Raw genomic sequence first — 21,245 nt, 5'->3', positions numbered from 1 at the left:
TCGCGTCCCCCGAGGGCAGCTTCCCGCCCCGCCCCGCCCCGCGCGCAGGTGCAGGGGCCCTGGTTGGCCGGTGCTGACCGCCACCCTCCCCCTCAAACGTCCTCTCCCGCCGGCGGGGCTCGCGGGTTTTGTTGGTCTGTGCTTGGTCCATGGATCTGGGTCGTTCGCAGTTTCGTTGGCTGCGATGAGTAACGCCGCTCTAAACGCTTGTGGGGGGGTTTAGTGTAGATGCGGGTTTTCATTTCTCTGTGTCAGTCTTCCCATCTGTAAAATGGGATGGTCCTCCCCAACGGAAAACTCTTACTAGAGAAGACGTGGGATCTAGAAACACGCGACTCCAGACGAGGACATGTGCAGGCAAGAGCTGCAGCCTCACAAGCTGCTAGGACCAGCAGACAGACAGACACCGCGGCTGGAGGCACCGAGCATGCGCATGCCTCTCCCGCACTTCCCCCCCTGCCTCCTGCAGGCACGCTTTGATCGCTCCCCGGCCAGTAACCTGCAGCGGATAAAGCATTCTTACAGCTAAGTTTATTCAGAAAAGCAATTTTATGGAATGAAGAGTGAGTCAAACAGTATGAGCAGGGAGGGAGATTCCTAGCTTTTCAGTGCACAGTGGATACTTTGGGTTGAATTATGTTTCCTCAAATGACACGTCAAGTCCTAATCCCCAGGATCAGTGAACATGGCCTTATTTGGAAATAGGGTCTTTGCAGATCTAATTCCTTAACATGAGGTCATACTGGATTAGGGTGAGCACTAATCCAATGACAGTGTCCTTAGAAGAAGGGAATGTGGACACAGATGCACACAAAGATGTCCATGTGACAATGCGCAGGGATTGGACTTATGCTTCAACCAGCAATAAATACCCAGGAATGCAGGTAGCTATCAGAAGGGCATGAGCATCATCTAGAGCCTTCCTAGGGAGCTGGGTCCTGCTGATATCCTGATCCCAAGCTTTTAGACTCTAGAACCATGAAATAATTTGTTTTCATGGTTTTAAGCCAGCCACTTTGTGGTACTTTGTTACAGCAACAATGTGGGGAAAATGCAGGTGACAACAATGTTAACAATAAAGCCATCGGGGGCAGTTCTTTTCCACGCTGGCTGGCATGTGTTTGGCATTTCTGTCCACCTGAATTTATTTACAGAGACAGACTCTCCACCCAGCGACACTAAATGTGTGAGACCCCTTGTAGGTCTCAATGGCCCCAGAGGGGACACCAGGGCTAAGGAATGGCCAGACTTGTTGGGAGATGCAGACTCTGGCTTGTCGCCCCCAGGTGACACCCAGGTCCTCCGCTGACCGGGGAGGCCCTGTGTGGGGGGATCCGCAGAGGACTCTCCCATCCAAGACTGTGTTCCGCCTGGATCTCGAGGTCTGACTGTTGTGCTCATCTCTCCTCCTACCCATAGGGTTCCCGCAGAGCTTTGGATCAAGGCAAATGTCTTTTTTACCAAAAGCTGCTCACAGCCACCCCTGCGCTTACTACTAATTCCTTCTAAGTCTGTCCTGGAGGCACTAGCTAGCATAGGGCCAGCTGCCAGGCACAAGTAATATGTTCTCATCAGTGGCATTAAGCTTTTCCATTTTAAGACATTTTAAAGTAGATGATCAGACTCAAGGTGTCAGGTGTCCAACAGTTTAACTTTGTGTCTGGGCAACAATTTGTGAAAATAACCATCACACATGCATGTTCGTGATTCTACTGAATCCATCTGGGAACCCCTGTAAAATGTACAAGAAACATGTCTGAAATGTAAGAAAATACAACCATGAGAAGGAAATGCAAGAGCTTTATTACAATCATTATTATCCTTGAGGTTAACAACTGATGAACTCATTCAAGAAAATATTTTGCATGTGATGATTTAGGGCCCAGGGATACATGCCAGAAGCAGCTAGAAGGACATGGAAAATGTACCTTGGGAAACAGCATGGCGCTCCAGGCTGCAAAACTAAAAAGTATCAAGGATGCATCTGAACTTCTGTAGCGGAGGGTACGGTGGTGGCACAGGCCTGACCTAGTTCAGGAGGTAGCGGGGCGGCTGCTGGCTCGCTGCGCTCCAGGGCACGCTGCCCCCTGCCCACCCCGCCCCCCCAGGTCTGCAACTCTGCAAGCCAGAGTTGGTGAGATGTTACACCAACATCTCAGCGTCTACCAGGTGCCTTGAGGGGTAGACCCTGCCCCCCAGCAAATCAGTGAGAAGGGAAACCCAGCACTGCCTCTGCAATGTGCAGCCGTGCTGCTTCTCCCCCGGGGAAGGGTGAGAGGTGGGTCTCATTAGGTCTGCGTCACTTTTGCGGGTTGGCAGCCGCGGACCTGATAAGGACGTCAGCGAGGCTGGCGGTGTGTGCAAGGCGCTCAAAGCGCCACTGCCACCTGCCGCGAGTATGACCGCCGGTGCGTGGCGCGTCGGGGCCGTACCTGCTCCAGGAGCATCTGCAGCCTCTGAGCACACCAGCCCGTTGGCTTTTCAGAAAAATAAAGCGCTCTAGAGCGGTGAGCCAGGGAGCAGTCTAGGCAGCTCCACGCCGGAAGGACGTGCCGAAAGCAGAGGACAATCGGATGCGCCCCGGTGAATGCGGGCCCAGGCAAACCTGCGCTTGGGCAGAAGGAATTCAGCTGGACTGACAGGTGTTTTCTAGCTCAAATGGAATGTGGTGTTTCTGCTTTTCTCTGGGGAGACAACGGGGCAGGTTTTCATCCGTCTTTGCATGCATGCAGTGGGCTTGCTATAGTGTCCCAGAACCAGGAAAGCTGGTTCCTCCACCGGGTCGTTGGTCACTTCTAGAACTCAAAAGCAGCTCTAGAGAGGATTACGAGAAACGCAGGTTTGCCCGGTGTCCCTGGTGGAGGCTCTCTGGTTCAGGAGGCAGATGTCCTTCTGGAGAAGCTCCCTGCAGGCAGACTGCCTAGATTTCTAATTTTCCAGAATATGGCTCCTGTGATTATAGAGCCAATTTAAAGATGGGAGCTTCTCTTTGGCTTTTCCCAGGAGCACCTGGGCCTCCTTGGGCAGTGAGCCCCCGTCACACAGGGAGAGGAATTCAGGGACGCTGGTGCCACTTGCACCAAAACCCTTCCCTACCCTGCCTTCCTGAAACCCCTCTTGCCCTCCTGCTGTTAAGACGTGTTGTCCTATTACTAAAAAGTAGGAAATGGGTGACTTTCCCACTAGCCTTAATCCCGTCCTCCCAAATGTGTGCCTGCTTGTTTTTAAGACCACAGGTAGGGCCTTTGATGACTGCTGACACAGAAGTAAAGCTGAGCTCTGGAAATGTCTGACTCATCAGGCCTTGGCGAGGTCTGCTTATGGCACTTGCAGGGATACAAAGATCCTCAAATGCCACCAACCAGGACCACCTGGACACAAGGTGGGGGTCAGATCCTTCTTAGTTTCAGATATGGAAATTTAAGGCAAAAGAAGGGGCACTTGACTTTGTCTTAGATTTCCCAGCGGAGCAGTGTCTTGAAGAAAATCTTTGCCGGGGAAATAGGAAAGGTGGGGAAATTGAGGCACTGGTGGTGGAGGCGCCGGTTCTCGCTGTTCACTTGCGAGGCTGCTGGATGTGCTGGGTTCTCGGGGAAGGATGCTTGTCAATGGAGGCGTGGGGCTTCTGGTGAGCCACCTGGGCGGCTGCTGGTGGGAAGTCTTTGTCGCCCTGTCGAGATACAGAATGCACTGGCCCGTCAACCCCGTACAGCCCGGTGACATGAGGGCAGGGTCCCCAATGCCCTGTCTACTGGCTTCCCTGCAGGTTGGGCGACAAAACAGGCAACCTGTTGGCAGGTTGTGGACTGTCTCCTGGGACTGTGGGGGTCCTGATGCTCTGTGGGCTGCGGAGGGGGGTCCTGGGGCCCACAAGCCCCAGGAGGTGGGGATGCTCAGAGTCTGCCCCCACACCATGAGCTCGGGTCACCATACGACTGCCTCAGAACTAAGCTGGCGCTGGATGGCTTTCCTCTGCTAGAACTATCCTCGTGGCCTTTCCAACTAGGGGCCACGCAGAACCAAAGCCAGTGTCTTAAATTCAGATTTGCTGCCACAGCCGCTTCACAGGGGCACTGGCTGAGGAGGACACACTTGGGGCAGGGCTGGAAGCCCATGAGACGAAGCTGGATTCACCCCCCTGGGCCTCAAAGAAGGTACCCGGCCACTTGTCAGGGAGGACTTGCCTTCCTGTGCCAACAGTGCATGTGCGGAGGTGGCTGGGGCCCAGGCCACGGCGAGCAGGCCAGAGCCACAGCATGGTCTGGCTGAGCCAACCGGCCGGGGGTGACTTTGGACCTGGGTCAGCGTTTAGTTTTCCCTCACATGGTAGGTGTCCCACTTGTGTGTCCAGGGGCCCTGGGGCGCTGTGCTGAGCTGCTCTGAGCAACAGCACATGTCCGGGCTCGTGGCCGGTGAGCCGCAGGACCGTGGGTGGTGGTGCTGGGCCATCCCTCTGATGCCAGGTTGCTAGTGGGTGGTTAAAAAAAAATGTTGGGTGACGCAGTCAGCTGAGCGTCTGACCCTGGTTTTGGCTCAGGTCATGATCTCAGGGTGTGTGATCGAGCCCCGAGTCAGGCTCCGTGCTCCGCGGGGAGTCTGGTTGGGCTCTCTCCACCCCTGCCCCTCCTGCTTGTTCTCTCTCTCTCTGAAATAAACAAATCTTAAAAAAAATGTTGGGTCTCACCAGAAGAGGGGCTCTTGAAAGGTAAAGGGTGTGTCAAAACCCCATGACTTTAGTGCAGGGCTCGGCCCCCATTTTCTGCTGCGGGCCAGACGGTCACCCTTGGGGCTCGCTGGGCCCCGGGCAGGAGAGCAGCCACAGCCCGTGGGGCAGGCGGGGCGGGTGCTGCCCAGGCTCCCACCGTGGACCCCGGGATAGCAATGTCACCTCCTTCTCATGCCTCCCGGCATTCAATTCCTTTTTGGGTTTTTGACCATTTAAAGATGAAAAAACATGCTCAGCTCACAGGTCCCCCAGAAACACAGGGCCCGGGGCAGCTGGCGGAACCCTGGGTGAATCTAAAGGGGGGGCACGACAAAGGGGAGGGGCAGGCGGCACCAGCTCCCGGGGCGCGCCCCACGGACACAACACTCCCAGGGGCCCCAGACCCGACACACGGATGGCGCGGGCAAAGGCAGGGTCCGACCGCGTCCAAGGGTGACAGCGCGACTCTTACCCGGGCGATCACTCCTGAGATGAACACGGTCGGCTTGGGGGGGCTGCAAGACAAGAGGGCAGGCAGGAGGCGATGTCAGGGAACAGTCACGGAGAGGGCAGGAGCGGGTTGGGGAGCGCCATGGCCAGGGACGGGACAGGCCAGAGCAGCGAACCTCCTCCTCGGAGTCCTTCGGGGGAGTCTGGGCAGGGGCGGCCACCAGTGCGCAGCAGGGGCCTCCTGCGCCTTCCCTGTGTTTTGGGCCCGGGGGAGGATCCTCCTCAAGTGGAGGTTGTGGCCTGTCCAGTGGTTTCTGTTTCCTGAGACTATGGACAGGAGCTTCCCGAGGCGGGAGGAAGCAGGGTCACCCAGGGCTGACCTTGGAGACTGCCACCAAGGAGGGACTCTCCTCCTGCCCGGCCAGGCTTCTGGCAGCTTCTAGCGGGGAGATCCCAGAGCAAAGCTCCTGGCCCTTACCAGACCCAAGTATTAAAAATGCAGGGTCCTTGTGAAGCTATTGTCACTTCCTCACATCTTAAATCCTATTGAGCTCCCCCACCTGGTAACACTATTGGGGCGGTGGGAGATGACACATGTCCATCGCTGAAAAGCAGACAAGTGCAAATGTGTTCAAGGCCGTTGTCATTCTACCGCATGGAAATGATCAATTAACACACGGCTATCCGTCCACGGATATCCAGCCTTTCTGTCCACGAATAGATGCGCTTGTTTTCCTGTTAAACTTCGGGATTCTTGCAGAAGAGTCCTACTGTTTTCTGCATTTAGGATATGCTGAACATACTTCCATGTGAGAGCACCCTCTCCTGTGAGCACCCTCTCCTGTGCGGGCGCACCCTCTCCAGTGAGCACCCTCTCCTGTGCGTGCGCACCCTCCCTCTCCAGTGAGCACCCTCTCCTGTGCGGGCGCACCCTCTCCTGTGCATTCTTAAAAATGGCTGCACGTGTCATGGTTTAAGAACACTGGAACCCAGTTGCAGGGAGTACGCGGTACACACGCCTCTGAAACCCCTCCATCAGAGATAAGGCGACCTCGGAGCAACAGGTGAATACAGGGCCCGCCAGGCTGGGCGAGCGCAAGAGAGGGGAGCTCCAGGAGAGGGACAGTTTTGCTCAAGGGCAGTCTTGCTGGGCAGACGGGGGACTCCATCCTGCGAGCTGCCCAGCCCGCCTCCCACCTGCTCTGTCTCTCTGCTCTGCTGTTGGTCACATCGTGGGAAGAAAACCACTCACCTCAGCTTTGTTTTGCTGCAGGCAAGAATCCACTACTCAGGAAGTTCACTGTTTATATCCCAAACACTTTAGCAAAAATACCCCAAATTCCCCCAAGTGATTTGTTACTCCATGAGATTAAGAAACTTCAAGTCTTACTAAGCACAGAAATGTCCTCTGATGACTGATAAATAAATAAATAAATCATGACTGATTTTATTTTCGTTTTTGTTGAGTGGTTAACTGGGTTGGTTTTTTTTTTCTTTTATTACAAATATGATTCGTCTACAAGATCAATACTCAGCCAAAGATGAGTAAGTTCAGTTCAAGTATATTTGTTTGGAATCCAAGTACATCCTGACCACCCACAGGCTGGGCTCCCAGGGTATTCATGGCTAAGGGCTCTACATCCAAAACTTGGGAGCTATGTTCCGGATTCTAAGATTTCATATTTGTTTTACAAAGAAATATGGAAATGGTACCACAAAACTTTTCCACATTTTGGACGTTCCTTTAAAAATCTAGGAAAAGCCTGAAGTAAGAATGGCTCCGTTCTGTCAACTGATGATGTAGTATCACCTTCCAGGGAGGCAAGGCCATGGTTTTGTACCCAGAGTGCAGGATTGCTTGGATCATCTCCCCTTTGTTTTTGGTTTTGTAACCTGAGTGAAGGCTCTGAAAGGCAGTGAAGACAGCCCTGTCCTAGCAAGCACTTGATGAGAAAGCCACCCACACAGTGAACCTAGTCAGAATAAATACACAGTTCAGAGGCTCTCTGCCCAACGTAACCCCACAAGGTGGCTCAGGGAGCTTGAGCCATTATAAATATATATAATATACACGTGTTCTCTTTCCCTCCTTGTCTTTCTATATACATGTACGTAAGCATTCATTGTTGAAAAGCAGGCAAGCAAAAAAAAGTTAAAATTACTATATTACTATGTATAAAATATACAAATGCACATTTATGTATAGACCTCTACTGTAAGAAAACTACAGCCATATCCACAGATTACACTCCTGGAGATGCAGCATCTGGTTCTGGAGAAAGGAGGTGGCCCACAGCAGGTGGCGAGTAGCAGAGTGCCAGCCTGCTGTGGATCCCTGTGTCCTGAACCCCTTTGTCCCCAGCACCCTTCCTGCTGTTCTCTGGAACACCCATCTCCCACTGGATGGCAGCCCCTGCCCCGGACTCTGGGAATCTGGTTATCAGGAGACTGTTGGCAGTACCCACTCCCTTCTGTGCATGGAGGAAGGGTCTCTAGACCCTAGGAGTCCCATCACGGGGACCCATGCTTCTAGCCATGGCCTCCTCTTCTTTAGAGGTGACCCTTCAAAGTCGGGCTATTTTCATCACGTTAGACCCTGGGTGTCTCCCACGTTGAACACGAGCGTCAGTTCCAGACCTGCTTTGAGAATCTCTTGGGAAATGTGTGCAAATGGTGATTAGATTAGATTACCCCACATCATTAACAACCCTGGTCCAGCCCTAGCATCAGAAATGCTGATCCCCTCTACTGGAATCTGACTCCCAGAGGCTCCCCTCCAGATGAGCCTCTCACAAACACCTCAGCACACAAGCATTGGGCAGCCATGGAGACCTTGTGAGTTAAAGGGGACCCCAAGATAAGGGTGCTCCCTCCCAGTCCAGCTCATTCTCTAAGGGGTGCTCAAGGACTGTGTGCAGAACCTAAAGATCTCCCTAAGGATAGTGCTACAAAATGGCACTCTCCTCGCTGACCCCCATCTTCCTGAGGCACCTACACTTTGAAATGTGTTAATTAAGCTGTTGGGTTTTAACTGCTCATTGGATTCTGCTCCTAATGGAAAAGTGTGTCAGTGAAAAGGGCTCAGAGTTAGGAAATATGCTCTGATAACAGTTGGGGTGATGGGCGGCGGAGATCTGGGTGCTGGTGGCTCTGTAAACCAGGAGTCTTATGGCATGTGTGTTCTGTCCAAAGTGGCTATTTAGCCTTGAAATGGGATTTCTGAAACATTCTACTGGAATTCATGAACTACCTCTTGGTTAGGGGTGAGCAGAGGGAACAGATGACATAGCTCCTGGAGCATATCCTGCAGATACATGCATGGTGTACATATACCTCATGGTCTCTTTGAAATGGAATACAGAAATGGTAAATAATACAAATGATAGAAGTAAATATTAAAATTTAATATTAATCTAAATATTGAAAAATAAATAAATACTAAATAATTAAGGATTAAAAGTTCAAAGAACCTCTTATCAAACCTTACTTTTTGGTGTTGTCTTAAAAAGTACACAGTGCCTTATCAATGCCTATACATATCATAAATCTACTGATGGTTACAGATCTGGATTCCTCACGGGCAGTTCTAACACAGTGGGCCCTCTGGGGTGTTGAGGGATCTGTGCAAGGACAGGGGGTGCAGCCCAGAAAGCCACCGAGGCCACATCAACCCTGTGTCTTGGCCACAGCATACCCCATTCCTGCTTCCAGAAAAGGTGTTTGTAACTCATCCCTGATCAAAGGGACACAGTTGCCCTTTGCACACAGAAGAGGGCTGATTCTGGGCCAAGGAGTAGGGGCAGTATGCTGGCTTCAAGTCAGAGCAGGCATTTGGGACCCAACCAAAACAGTGCATATGCCATCCAATTACGCCGGGGGATGGAAGCAACAGTGAGGATCTCAAAGACTTTACCCCATATCCCTGTTCTTCAGTGCCTCCATCTCCTGGTGCTGGCAAGAAATATGGCACTGAAAGCAAGAAAGAAAAAGTCCTGTAGATCCAACACATTTCGGGAGAGTTCTTACTTTAAGATTGTACCTTCTAATTTTTAAAAGACATTCAAATCAAGTGGGGTTCATTCCTGGGCTCCTGGGGTGGTTCAATATCCACAAATCAATCAATGTGATATGTCACATTAATAAAAAAAAAGAAGGATAAGAACCATACGATCCTCTCAATAGATGCAGAAAGAGCATTTGACAAAATACAACATCCATTCTTTTTTTTAATTTAAACATTTAAACAATTTTTAAAATTATTTTTAAATTTAAATTCAATGAATTAATATATAGTGTAATATTAGTTTTGAATGTAGAGTTTAGTGATTCATCAGTTGCATATAACACCCAGTGCTCATCCCATCACGTGCCCTCCTTGATGCCCATCACCCAGTTACTCCATCCCCCCACCCCTCTCGCCTCCAGCAACCCTCAGTTTGTTTCCTACTATTAAGGGTCTCTTATGGTTTATCTCCCTCTCTGATTTCATTTGTATTATTTTTCCTTCCATTCCCCTACGCTCTCCTGTTTTGTTTCTTAAATTCCACACATGAGTGAAATCACAGAACTGTCTTTCTCTAATTGACTTATTTCATATCCATTCTTGATATTTTTATCAACTCAACAAAGTAGGGATAGAGGGAACATACCTGAACGACATAAAGGCCCTATATGAAAGATCCACAACTAGTATCATACTGAATGGGGAAAAATTGAGAGCTTTTTCTCTACAGTCAGGAACAAGATAAAGATGTCATCATTACTATTTAACATAGTACTGGAAGTCTTAGCCTCAGTAATCAGACAATAAAAATAAATAAAAGGTATCCAAATCAGCAAGGAAGAAATCAAACTTGCACTATTTGTAGATGACATGATACTCTATGTAGAGAACTTGAAAGATTCCACAAAAAAATTGCTAGAACTAATACATGAATTAGCAAAGTCACAGAATATAAAGTCAATGAATAGAAATCTGTTGCATTTCTATACACCAAGAATGAAGCAGCAGAGAAGGAAATCAAGGAATCGATTCTACTTATAATTGCTCCAAAACGGTAAGATACCTAGGAATAAACCTAACCAAAGGAGTAGAAGATCTGTACTCTGAAAACTATAGAACACTGATGAAAGAAACTGAAGGTGACACAAAGAAATGGGAAAACATTCCATCCTCATGAATTGGAAGGACAAACACTTATGCCAAAATGTCTATACTACCTGAAGGAATCTACACGTTTAACATAATCCCTATCAAAATACCACCAGCATTTCTCAGAGAGCTGGAACAAATAATCCTAAAATTTGTATGGAACCACAAAAGACCCTGAATAGCAAAGCAATCCTGATAAAGCAAAGCAAAGCTGGAGGCATCACGATTCTGGACTTCAAGCTCTATTACAAAACTGCAGTCATCAAAACAGTATGGCACTGGCACAAAAGCAGACACATAGATCAATGGAACAGAATAGGAAACCAAGAAATACAGCCACAACTATTTGGTCAACTCATCTTTGACAAAGCAGGAAAGAATATCCATTGGATAAAAGACAGTCTCTTCAACAAATGGTGCTGGGAAAACTGGACAGTCACACACGCAGAAGAATGAAACTGGACCGCTTTCTTACACCATCTACAAAACAAGTTAAAAATTAATGAAGGACCTAAACATGAGACATGAAACCATCAAAATCCTAGGGCAGAACACAGACAGCAACCTCTCTGACTCTGGCCATCGCAAGGTCTTACTAGACATATCAATGGGGGCAAGGGAAACCAAAGCAAAAATGAACCATTGGGACTTCATCAAGATAAAAACTTCTGCACAGCAAAGGAAACAATCAACAAAATTAAAAAACAGCCTATGGAATGGAAGAAGATATTTGCAAATGACATATCAGATAAAAGGTTATTGTCCAAAATCTTACTTAAAAGAACTTATTAAACTCAACATCCCAAACCCAAATAATCCAGTTAAGAAATGGGCAGAAGACACAAATAACCATTTTTCCAAAGAAGACATCCAGATGGCTAAGAGACACATGAAAAGATACTGAACATGACTCATCATCAGGGAAATACAAATCAAAACCACAATGAGATAGTATCTCATGACTCTCAGAATGGCTAAAATTAACAACACAGGAGACAACAGATGTTGGTGAGGATGTGGAGAAAGGGGAACCCTCTCACTCTGTTGGTGGGAATGCAAGCTGGTGCAGCCACTCTGGAAAGCAGTGTGGAAGTTCCTCAGAAACCTAAAAATAGAGCTACCCTATGACCCAGCAATTGCAGTACTAGGAATTTACTCATGCACCCCGATGTTTACAGCAGCAGTTTTATCAACAATAGCTGAACTATGGAAAGAACCCAAGTGTCCATCGATTGATGAATGGATAAGGAAAATATGGTATATATACAAAACAGAAGATTACTCGGCCACAAAAAAGAATTAAACATTACCATTTACAATGATGTGGATAGAGCTAGAGGGTATTATGCTAAGTGAAATAAGTCAGAGAAAGACAAATACTATATGATTTCACTCATAACTGGAATTTAGGAAACAAAACAGGTGAACGTAAGGGAAAGGAAAAAAAGAAGAGAGAGAAAGAAGCAAACCATAAGAGACTCTCAATGATAGGGAACAAACAGGGTTGCTGGGGGGATGGGTTACGAGGGCACTTGGGATGAGCACTGGGTATTATATGTAAGTGATGAATCACTGAATTCTGCATCTGAAACCAATATTACACTATATGTGAACTGGAACTTAAATAAAAATTTGGAGGAAAAAAATGTTAAAAAAAAGCCAAAAACAGAAAACATTCAAGGATTGTGTGGTATGCACAAGCTTGTAGAGGAGAACTGAGTCTGTGTTAGCTCCTGTCAGCTCCAGGTAGAGGACGTTCTTAAAATTGGAGTGCACTCTCCCCTCCCTGCCAGGTTTGCTTTAAAACCCTAGCTAACTGAGCAACTAATTCAAAAAATAATTGACCATTTTAGCCTTATTTATTTATTTAAAAGATTTTAAAAATTTACTTATTTTAGAGAGAAAGAGCACAAGCTGGAGGTGCAGAGGGAGAGGGAGAGAGAATCTCAAGCAGACTCTGCATTGAGCGCGGAGCCGGATGTGGGGCTCGATCTCATGACTCTGAGACCATGACTTGAGCCAAAACTGAGAGTCAATAGCCTAACAGACTATGCCACCCAGGAGCCCCACCATTCTAGCCATTTCTAATTATACAGCTGTACAATGGAGTGGCATAGTATGTGCACAATGTTACGTGGCCATCATGACCATGCATTTGCAGAGCTTTTTCAGCATCCTTAGGAGAAACTATTACAGAGCAACCCCCAGTCCCAGCCCCAGCCCCACCCCCAGCGCCTTCCATGGCCCCTCCCCCAAGCCCCTCATCCAGCCTCATCCCCCGCCCCTGGCAATAGCTGCTATACTTTCTGTCCTAAGAACTGAACCACTCTGGGTACCTCATATGAGTGGATTCACACAGTATTTGTCCTTTTATGTCTTGCTTATGTCCCTTAGCCTAAGGTTCACCCAGGTTGTAGCACATATCAGAATTTCCTTCTTTTTCAGGCTGAATTATATGTCTTTATATGGGTAGGCCATATTCTGTTAATCCATTCAGCACTGATGGACACTTGTGTTGTTTCCACCTTTTGGCTGCTCTGATTAATGATGCAGTGAACATTGGTGTAATAGGATCTGTTTGAGTCCCTGTTTTCAAGTCTTTCGTGTATACACTCACAAGTGGAACTTCTGGGTCCTATGATAATTCTGTGTCCAACTTTGAGGAACTACCAAGTGGTTTTCCACGGAAGCTCCACCGTTCAAGATTCTCATCAGCAAAGCACAAGTTCCAATTTCTGCACATTGCCAATCATTGTTACTTTCTGGGTTTTTTGGTTTTGTTTTGTTTTTTTTTGGTAGCAGGCATCTTAATGTGTGAAATGTGGTACCTAGCTGTTGTTTAGACTTAGCTACTAATTTTAAGAATAAGATTCCTTGGGACCCCTGGGTGGCTCCGTCGGTTAAGTGTCTGTCTTAAGCTCAGGTCATGACCCTTGGGTTCTGGAATCAAGCCCTGCATTGGGCTCCCTACTCAGCGGGGAGTCTGTTTCTTCCTCTCCCTCTGCCTCTCTCTCCACACTTCCAGCTCATGGGCACACATGTGCACACTTCCTCTCCTCTCAAATAAATAAATAAAATCTTAAAAAAAAAATAAGCTTCCTTGCAGCAGGGGATAATACATATCAATGTGCATTGATCATTCATCTGAGGTCTTTATGACATCAATCTCTGCCCCCCCCACAAATGTTCTTCTCCCCTCTCAAGCCAAAAAGGCTATAATCGACTGTAAGGACATATGGCAGCCACCAGTGACAAGAGGACAGAAGGCTGACCTCTTGCGTGCCACCTCACAGAGACATGGATTTTCATGTAGCTTTTTGGCACAGCCTGTGTTACGGTGCAGGTTTTCATCAGGCTTGGCCAAAGGGCACCCAGCTCCTTGTCTTTTTCCACCTACAATTAATAGCATCTCAAACTGGTAAATGATTGCTTATTACGTTTATCTCATAAAAGCACTTCCTAAAACTCCTTGAGATATAGTAGCTTCAACAAAAATTCACAAACGAGAAACCCCGGTAAAGAGTCTGCTTACAAAGCTGTGTTTGCAAAAACACACATATTTTAAACTCCATTAGGGCTCCATGCAAAGCATAACCTACATTTCCAAGATTCTATAAACTGTGATCGCAGCTTTGAGGATTTATTTAATCTGACGAAAATCATTCTGACAGATGTTGTTTTGAAGATGCAACATTACTTTCTCTCAGGAAACAGAGACAGTGAAAAATATCATTCCTGCCCTCCCCACATCCTCAGGCTTTTCCAGTTTCTAAAAACCACACTTATCTAAACTTAAAGGAACTGCAAGCGAGGCGGAATTAGTGGGGATTAGCGCCCCAGTAACGGCTTCTTATACATCAGCAGAACCGCCGCTTCTTCACACCTGGTCTGAACAGCTGCCAAATATCTGAAGCAGGGAGGTTTCCAGGGCTCACCTGTTCAGGACCACATCACAGTGTCACCAGGGTCATCTGTCCTGAACTACATTTGCTTATTATTTATTTTACAAGGTTCCTTGATGAACAAGGTTTATGTCTTCTCGGGATTCCTGACAGGCAGGATAAAATGCCAGGAAAGTTTAGAGAATGAGTGACCCTGTGGAATGCAGATGGCTCTCAGGAGCGGGTTTGCTGGTCTCATCTTTATTTTATTTTTTAAAGATTCATTTATTTATTTTAGAGACAGAGACAGAGAAAGAAGAGAGTGTGGGAGTAGAGGCAGAGGGAAAGAATCTCAAGCAAAAGGCCTGCTGCTGAGCATGGAGCCCGACTTAGGACTCGAAACCATGACCCTAAGATCATGACCTGAGCCAAAACCAAGAATCGGACGCTCAACTGACTCTTGCCGCCCATGCGCCTCACTGGTCTCATTTTTAAATAAAAGTCTCCAGTGCTGTGAAAACAACTCATATGTTGAAAACTCTCCTAAAATCTAAAACAGCAATTACTGAAATAAATGTCAATGTATTTAATTCAACTCAACATATCTGAACTAGGCCAACATGAGATCAACAGAAAAGCTATCAAGATTACTTTACATTCTTTCTTTTGTGTCCTAAGACCTCACAACCTGGACAGTCAGCACAAGTCCTGGGCGATGCACCGTTTCCTGCCCAGCTCTGCAAGGTGTAGCTCGGCTGCCCTGTGCTTTAGGGCTGCAAGTCCAGCTTCCCTCCATGTGGACCGCGCTCTGGCCTGTGTCTTGGGGCCTCTGTGGACAAGAAGCTCCAGGGCCCTCGGGCTGGTCTCTGCACTGTCCCCAGCCCTGGCATTTTGCCCAGCGGCTCCATCCCAAGACAAAGCGTCTTTTCTCTTGTGCGACAGGCCTTCGATGTTCGAGGATCACAGGCCCGCTGAGACACCCCTTTCCCAGGTTACAAGACATGATTGCAAATTCCTTCCCTTCCTGGGGTCCCCCCACCTCTATTCCAGTGTAGTGTCTAGAGTCTTGCCCAGAACAGCATCTACACCCCACATAGACCCCAGGAGCCCAGGCCTCTGCAGGATGCTGACCCGGTCCAGGGCAGACTACTCTTGCTCAAAGCTACAGGGAGCAGTGCACCCTGGGGAAATGATTCTGGCCTCAATGGCAAGGACCAAAATGCTAACCTTCCCAGGACTGTTATTCATAGGCAACATGGTCAGCACGAGTTTGTACCAGCTGCCCTGCACCAACCCTGCTTTCCAAGCTCGTTAGACGGGATCCTTCCTCTTCCTCCCTTAACTCCAGGGGAGATCTGTTCCACCCTCCTCCAAAAATAGGCTTCTATGATTGTGAGGTGGCCTATGTCAGTGCGGTTGGCCTAAGCCTTCCCCAGCGCTCTGACACAGATCAGAGTTGCCTAGTTGCCGTGTAGGAGCACTGTGGGATGGACACACACACACACACACACACACACACACACACACACAGACTGATCAGTAGGACTAGGAGTCCAGTCACTTCACTGATCCCACCGCAAGTAGTCAACATGGCAGCAAAGGCATTACTGGAGAGTTCTATTTAACAGAAGCATTTCACATGAATGCTTTTGATCTGGGTTCAAGGACATACAGTATGTTATCCTCTGCAAATACTTTCTCCTCTTCATGTAAATGCACCCTGAAAATATCAGAAGGAGGTGTTTATACAGAGATGGGGTCATGCAGCCTTTAATGGATTACTTTTTTCTTAATTTCTCTAAAGGGACAGGAATGATCTCAGGTGATAACAGCTCCTATTTACTGACCACTCACCACGGGCCAGGCACTGAGTTAAGCGCTTTACCCAGAATTACTGTATCCAACCCTCTCGAACTTGAGAGGTAGGGACTATCATGTCCACTTTATAACCGAAGGAATGGGAACTCAGAGAGGTTAAGTAATTGCCTGAAGTTTGCACAGGATGTAAGTGCCCAGAGCTCACTTGGAACAAGGGCAGGCCAGGGCACTAGCCCAATGCCCTCATTTCAGGGCTGAGAAGAGGGTCATTTCGTGGCCTCTATGTTCAGATTGTGTCTTCTATCTATGATTTAGATGTAGATTTTAAAGGTAAGTAATGTAAATGTAATCACAGAATTCCTCATTCAACCAGACAGATTAGAATGTGTTCAAATCTGCCTTAGTATTTACTTTTTGAGCTGATAATGGATTTTTTTTTTCTTGAAATCTATCATTTATGTCTCTAGCACTTCACTAGGGTACAGAGCACTTCCATGTAAATTAGCTCACATGATTCTCCTCCTCAGGCGTCATCTTTATTTTACGGATGAAGCTATGGTGGATGCAAGAGGCTGAAATTTGTTGGTAGTGCCACAGGCAGAGCAGGAGGGAGTGGGCCCCTGAGTTCTCAGCTTGTTGCTCTTTGCTGGGTCATTGGTTCTACCCTCATGCACACCTCGGTTCTCGTGCTTCAGAAACAAAGCCCAGTGAAGGTTCCAAACTATCTATCAAGCCAAAACACAGCTGACATGGTCCAAGAAGGAGGCCAGGAAGAAAAGTGGCAGAAAGGGCCCGCCAAGCACGGGTTCTGAACCTGGATGTCCATGTTCGAGCCCTGGCTCTGCAATGACGGGTTGGGGGGATGGTGTTTGATGGTTCTGAGGCTTAGTTTCCTTCTCTGTAAAATGGGATGGCAGCAGACCTTACCTCCTCAGGTGACTGTACATGCACACACTGTTCAAACACTCCCATAGCTGTCAGTGTTGAGATGACACGTCTCCACCCTATGCACCCTGCTTTTCGTTTCCACTGCCAATTCATACCTGGTTCAGTTTTGTTTGATCTCCAGATCCCCCAGCCATGTGGAAGAATAAATACCCTGTTTATCTGGGACACAAAGGTGGCCCAAGTGAACAAAACAATCTGTGATAAACCAATCAGACCTCACAGAACCCACGGACTTGACTTGGCCCTCACTCTATCTCATGTTCTAGGCCCTCACTCTATCTGATTTCTATTTTGACACGGTTCAGACAGCTTCTCAGCCCACTCAAGACAGGAAGAAATGAGTGGCAATGATGAGGCAGCCAAGGACCGTGATGGGGCCACCAGAGCTTACGGTGGAGGCTGGTGTGCTCTGAGGCACCAGGCTGGGTAGTAAGGGGTTCCAAATGCTCAGTTCTGAGGCCACCAGCCCCTCCTCTGCCCACAGCGCCTGTCACAGTACAGGAAGCGAGGATGGAAGGAGGCCTGGCTGGGACACTGGCAGTGGTCAGCAGAAGCACAGCACCATCCAGAAAAGGCTACTATCAGGCCCTGGGAGGGGGTTATTTTTCCTCCCTTCCTGGTAAGAGAGCATGTGTATGCTCAGATGGGGATTTCCCCCCGAAATCTCCCTGATGGTCAGAGTTGCCTGGTGAGTCAGGGGATGGTGCTCCCCCACACACTCAGGCCCAGAAGGCTGTGTCAGACTCTCGATTTCGTTTTTCAGTGAGCAGCCAACAGTTCCATGAGGCCTCAACCTGTGGCCTGCTCACAAGGAGCATCGAGCTGCTCCCAGACCACAAAGGCTTTCAAGGGTGTCATGTGTGGTTAGAACGGGGAAGAGGTGGGGTTCTCCAAATGCAGCCCCACACATGGAAACACCATGCACCCTCGTGCAGAGGGGCTGCCTCCCGGGAGTTGCACCGACTGAGCCCCCGTGGGCCCAGGGAGCATGGCTGCCGCTCAGGGGTGACGCAACTCCAGGAGTGCACTGGACGGGGTGCCTTCGTTGGGGGCGGGGGGGTCAACACAGACCCTGACAAGGTGAGGTCTACTCGGAGGCCCACAGGGATGACGGGAAGCACACGGTGCTGGGGCGCCAGTCAGCAGAGAGAAGGGGTGTGATTCGATTTGCTTTTGTCAGCAAAGTGAGTGAGGTCAATGGGGAGCCTCTTTTGCTCTTCTCCCACAACGGGGAGGGGGTGGCGTGGGGTGTGGCCCAGCCCTGAGGAACCCCTGAGGCAGCTGGTCTCCCCGGGCCCTCCCGGTGAAAGGGCAGCGCTCTTCAGGCAACCTGGAAGCAGATTCGGCTACTGTCTTTTGACTTTGCTCTAAACGCGTGGACTTTTTTCATGGAGTTTACAGAAAAATATATTCCCACCTGGGCTGATGGATACACATTTCCTAGTAAATATACGGAAAGCAAGTCCTTCTTAGTCACTTCTTTCTTGAAAAACCTTTCTGGCTTGGTGTTAATTTATTTGGGTTGTTAATTTTCGAGGCACCAAAACAGTAATTAGCGTGGCTGGTGACCAGAGGAAACAGCCCACGTGACAGCACCCAGACGTTTCTTTGTTATGTCCTTCACAGACCTGCTTCCTTCCCACTGTTCAGGGGCCCAGAACATTCCCACTAGATGGCGCTGCCGGCCCTTTGAGCTGCTGGCGGTCGGGCCTCAAAGCCTGAGAGGCTCCTCTGTGCACAGGAAGGCTGGGGGCTGCATGTCCCTGGGGGGCAGGGGCTGCTGGCACCTAAGGACAGGTGTGTGCCCCTGTCCCTATGGCATACGTAGTTGTCCTGTGAGTCTGACAAAGGTAAAAATAGAACAATTCCAATGCTTTAGCTAAAATTCTAAATCTGAGAGAAAATAACCAGGAGCCCAGTTCCTTTTGGATTTGGTAAGTGGACTTTGTAAAATCTTTTTTTTAAAAGGCCTGTGCAGGGACCCCTGGGTGGCTCAGGGGTTGAGGGTCTGCCTTCCCAGGGTCCTGGGATCGAGTCCCAATCTCCTTTTCCCTCTGCCTCTGTCTCTGCCTCGCTCTCTGTGAGAGTCTCATGAATAAATAAATAAAATCTTAAAAAAAAGATCTCTCCTGCTCTCTCCTGCCTTGTTCAGAACCCCTGAGCGAGTGTCCTGACTTTGGGACAGAACCTTCGCCAGGCCTGTCCTTCGGAGTCCGTCCTTGGGACAAGTGGGGGCCCGGGTCTCCATGTGAGAGGGCTTCTCAAAAGGCTCTGCTAGCTGGCACCGCACCCACACATGCTCGACTGCATGCCGACCCAGATGCCAGCACTTCACCCCCCAGCATTAGAGGAGGCTGACACTCCAAGTCCCGAGTGTGCAGGGCAAGTGTGGCTTACACGTCCATCAAGACCCAGGGCGAGAGCTACTGACTGTTTAACCAGGGCCTGGAAATGTCACTTTCCCTCTAGACACATATTTCCAGAAAGCTAAGCTTAGTGCTCTTTCCGTATGGAGATCTCCTCGTGGGACTTAGGGCCTTCCTGTCCTCTTCCTTTTGTCCTTACCTCCTTGTCGCTCTTCACTGGATGCAGGGAAGAGAAGTGCAGGAGTATCTTACAGACTTAATACGCAAGGGTTGTTCCCGCCAGAGATCACCTCTGCGTTCATCACAATAGAGGGGTGAGCACATCGGGTGAGAGGAACCCCGACCACACTTCCTGCTGGGTGTGGGCAGGTGAGGCTAGATGCCTGACACCTGCACAGCTTAGAAAACCCGCCTCATTGTGCCATGCCTCTGCAGAGAGCTCGGGTAAGGTCGGCAGCAGAGCAAAGGGTGTACTGGAGCGTTTGAGGACCTGGGCTCTGGAGACTAACGGCTCTGGGTTCAAATCTCACAGGAGATGAGTAGGTTCTCTGAGCCTCAGTGTCCACCTGTCTAATGGGAACACCTACTTCATAGAAGAGTTGGTCGTTTAAGTGGAATAACGTATCCACTGTGCTTAGATGCTGTCTCCACTGACAAAACTGCATTTAGCGGTAACAGACACTGAATTAATTTCCTATATAAAGACAGCCCACAAGTTGCTCTTTTGTCTTCTAAATTGTAATTTAAAAATGATTTTTTCTCTCTCCCTCCCTCCCTTTGTGATAACAATAACAGTGTTTCTTAGAGCTTCTTTGAACCTTATTTTCTCATTCCTTGTTTTGAGCCCATACAGTGCCATGGGGGTAGGACTAGAGGGTTTTTATGGAAAGAAGACATTCCAGTGCCAAAGAATTTGAGCCCCTGCCCACCTCAACTCCCAGTATCCTGTATTATTCAAACAGCATGGGGGGAGGACTGCTTCCTTGATGTCACTAAATGTTCCAGGGAAGATACCTCCTTTTAGGAAGAATGTAGATTATTATTAAAGGCAAGGGCTAAGTTTTGAAATTAAAAAAAAAATCTGTATTTTACCACGTATGTGGTAATGTAGGAGATGCTGGGGAAAAAAGCTTGCCTGTTAGTTAGCTCTAAAGCTACATTGTTGGAAGATGTTTGCTGTAGGTGGGCCGCCCCTAAATATGCTAAATCAAGAAATATTTGGTGATGGTTGGAAAGGCTCCTAGTACCGCCTGGGAAGTGCCTGTTCCTAAGTACTTGCTCTGCACTGTGCTCTTTATAACAGAGAAATGTTGTTTTCTCTGGCTTAATTTGTTTAATTATCAGATAATCTGTGTAACTACCATATATGTCTTAAAAATTTTAAATGCTACTTCATTTCAGTAAGTAACATTTATACTTAAAACCATCGTATCTTTGATTCTGAACACATCCATGTCCTGGGGTCATACTTTGGAAGTTCAATCATAGAGAATGTCAGTGAGTAGTTACTGCTGAGTTGGTAGGTGCCAAAAGGAAAGTATTGTCTGTATTTTGAAATCAGATCCAGTTGGCTATTTTAGGGTCATGGGTCATGTTTACAATGATATGAGTTTGGGAGGAGGGTGTCTGTGGTTTAAAGTATGAAGTATGTATTTTCTAGAGCTGTCAGAGCTTTAAGTGGGAGAATGATTGTGTAAGTAGAAAAAAAATCTGACAACTGCTTACAGAATTTCTATTAGAATGAAGTACACATTGAATCAAATACAGACACTCAAAACTCATCTGGCCTGGGTCTACTTCCATCTCCAGATGTACAGGTAGCTGAAATGAAATGGGGCCAGCCAGCACTTGGATATTTTTTGTTTGTTTGTTTGCTTTTGTTTTTTGTGGAGAACCCAACAATAAAAGAGGAGAGATGCCAGCTT

General features: G+C 48.2%; 1 protein-coding gene and 1 long non-coding RNA gene across 4 annotated transcripts in view; one reads left to right on the top strand and one right to left on the bottom strand.

The window, feature by feature from the left end:
* Positions 1-21,245, top strand: part of LOC118353289 (uncharacterized) — a 54,694-nt gene that overhangs the window by 9,112 nt on the left and 24,337 nt on the right. The gene's annotated exons all lie outside the window — the stretch shown is intronic.
* LOC112662902 (death associated protein) overlaps positions 1,783-21,245 on the bottom strand; it is a 65,351-nt gene continuing 45,888 nt past the window's right edge. The window contains exons 3-4 of one of the 3 annotated variants that reach the window (XM_025451576.3): positions 5,178-5,220; positions 1,783-3,670 (exon numbers count right to left, since the gene is read on the bottom strand). In XM_025451576.3, the coding sequence (XP_025307361.1) occupies positions 3,557-3,670; positions 5,178-5,220 (157 nt within the window). In that variant the 3' untranslated portion in view covers positions 1,783-3,556. Of the gene's footprint in view, positions 3,761-5,177; positions 5,221-21,245 lie in introns of all 3 variants that reach the window. The other 2 variants (XM_025451578.3, XM_025451579.3) reach the window with 2 other exon arrangements.

The sequence above is a fragment of the Canis lupus genome, chromosome 34 (assembly GCF_003254725.2).
Source record: "Canis lupus dingo isolate Sandy chromosome 34, ASM325472v2, whole genome shotgun sequence".
Classification (NCBI taxonomy): Eukaryota; Metazoa; Chordata; class Mammalia; order Carnivora; family Canidae; genus Canis; species Canis lupus.
The sequence above is the reverse complement of the archived record's forward strand: the minus strand, read 5'-3'. Positions and strand labels throughout refer to the sequence as shown.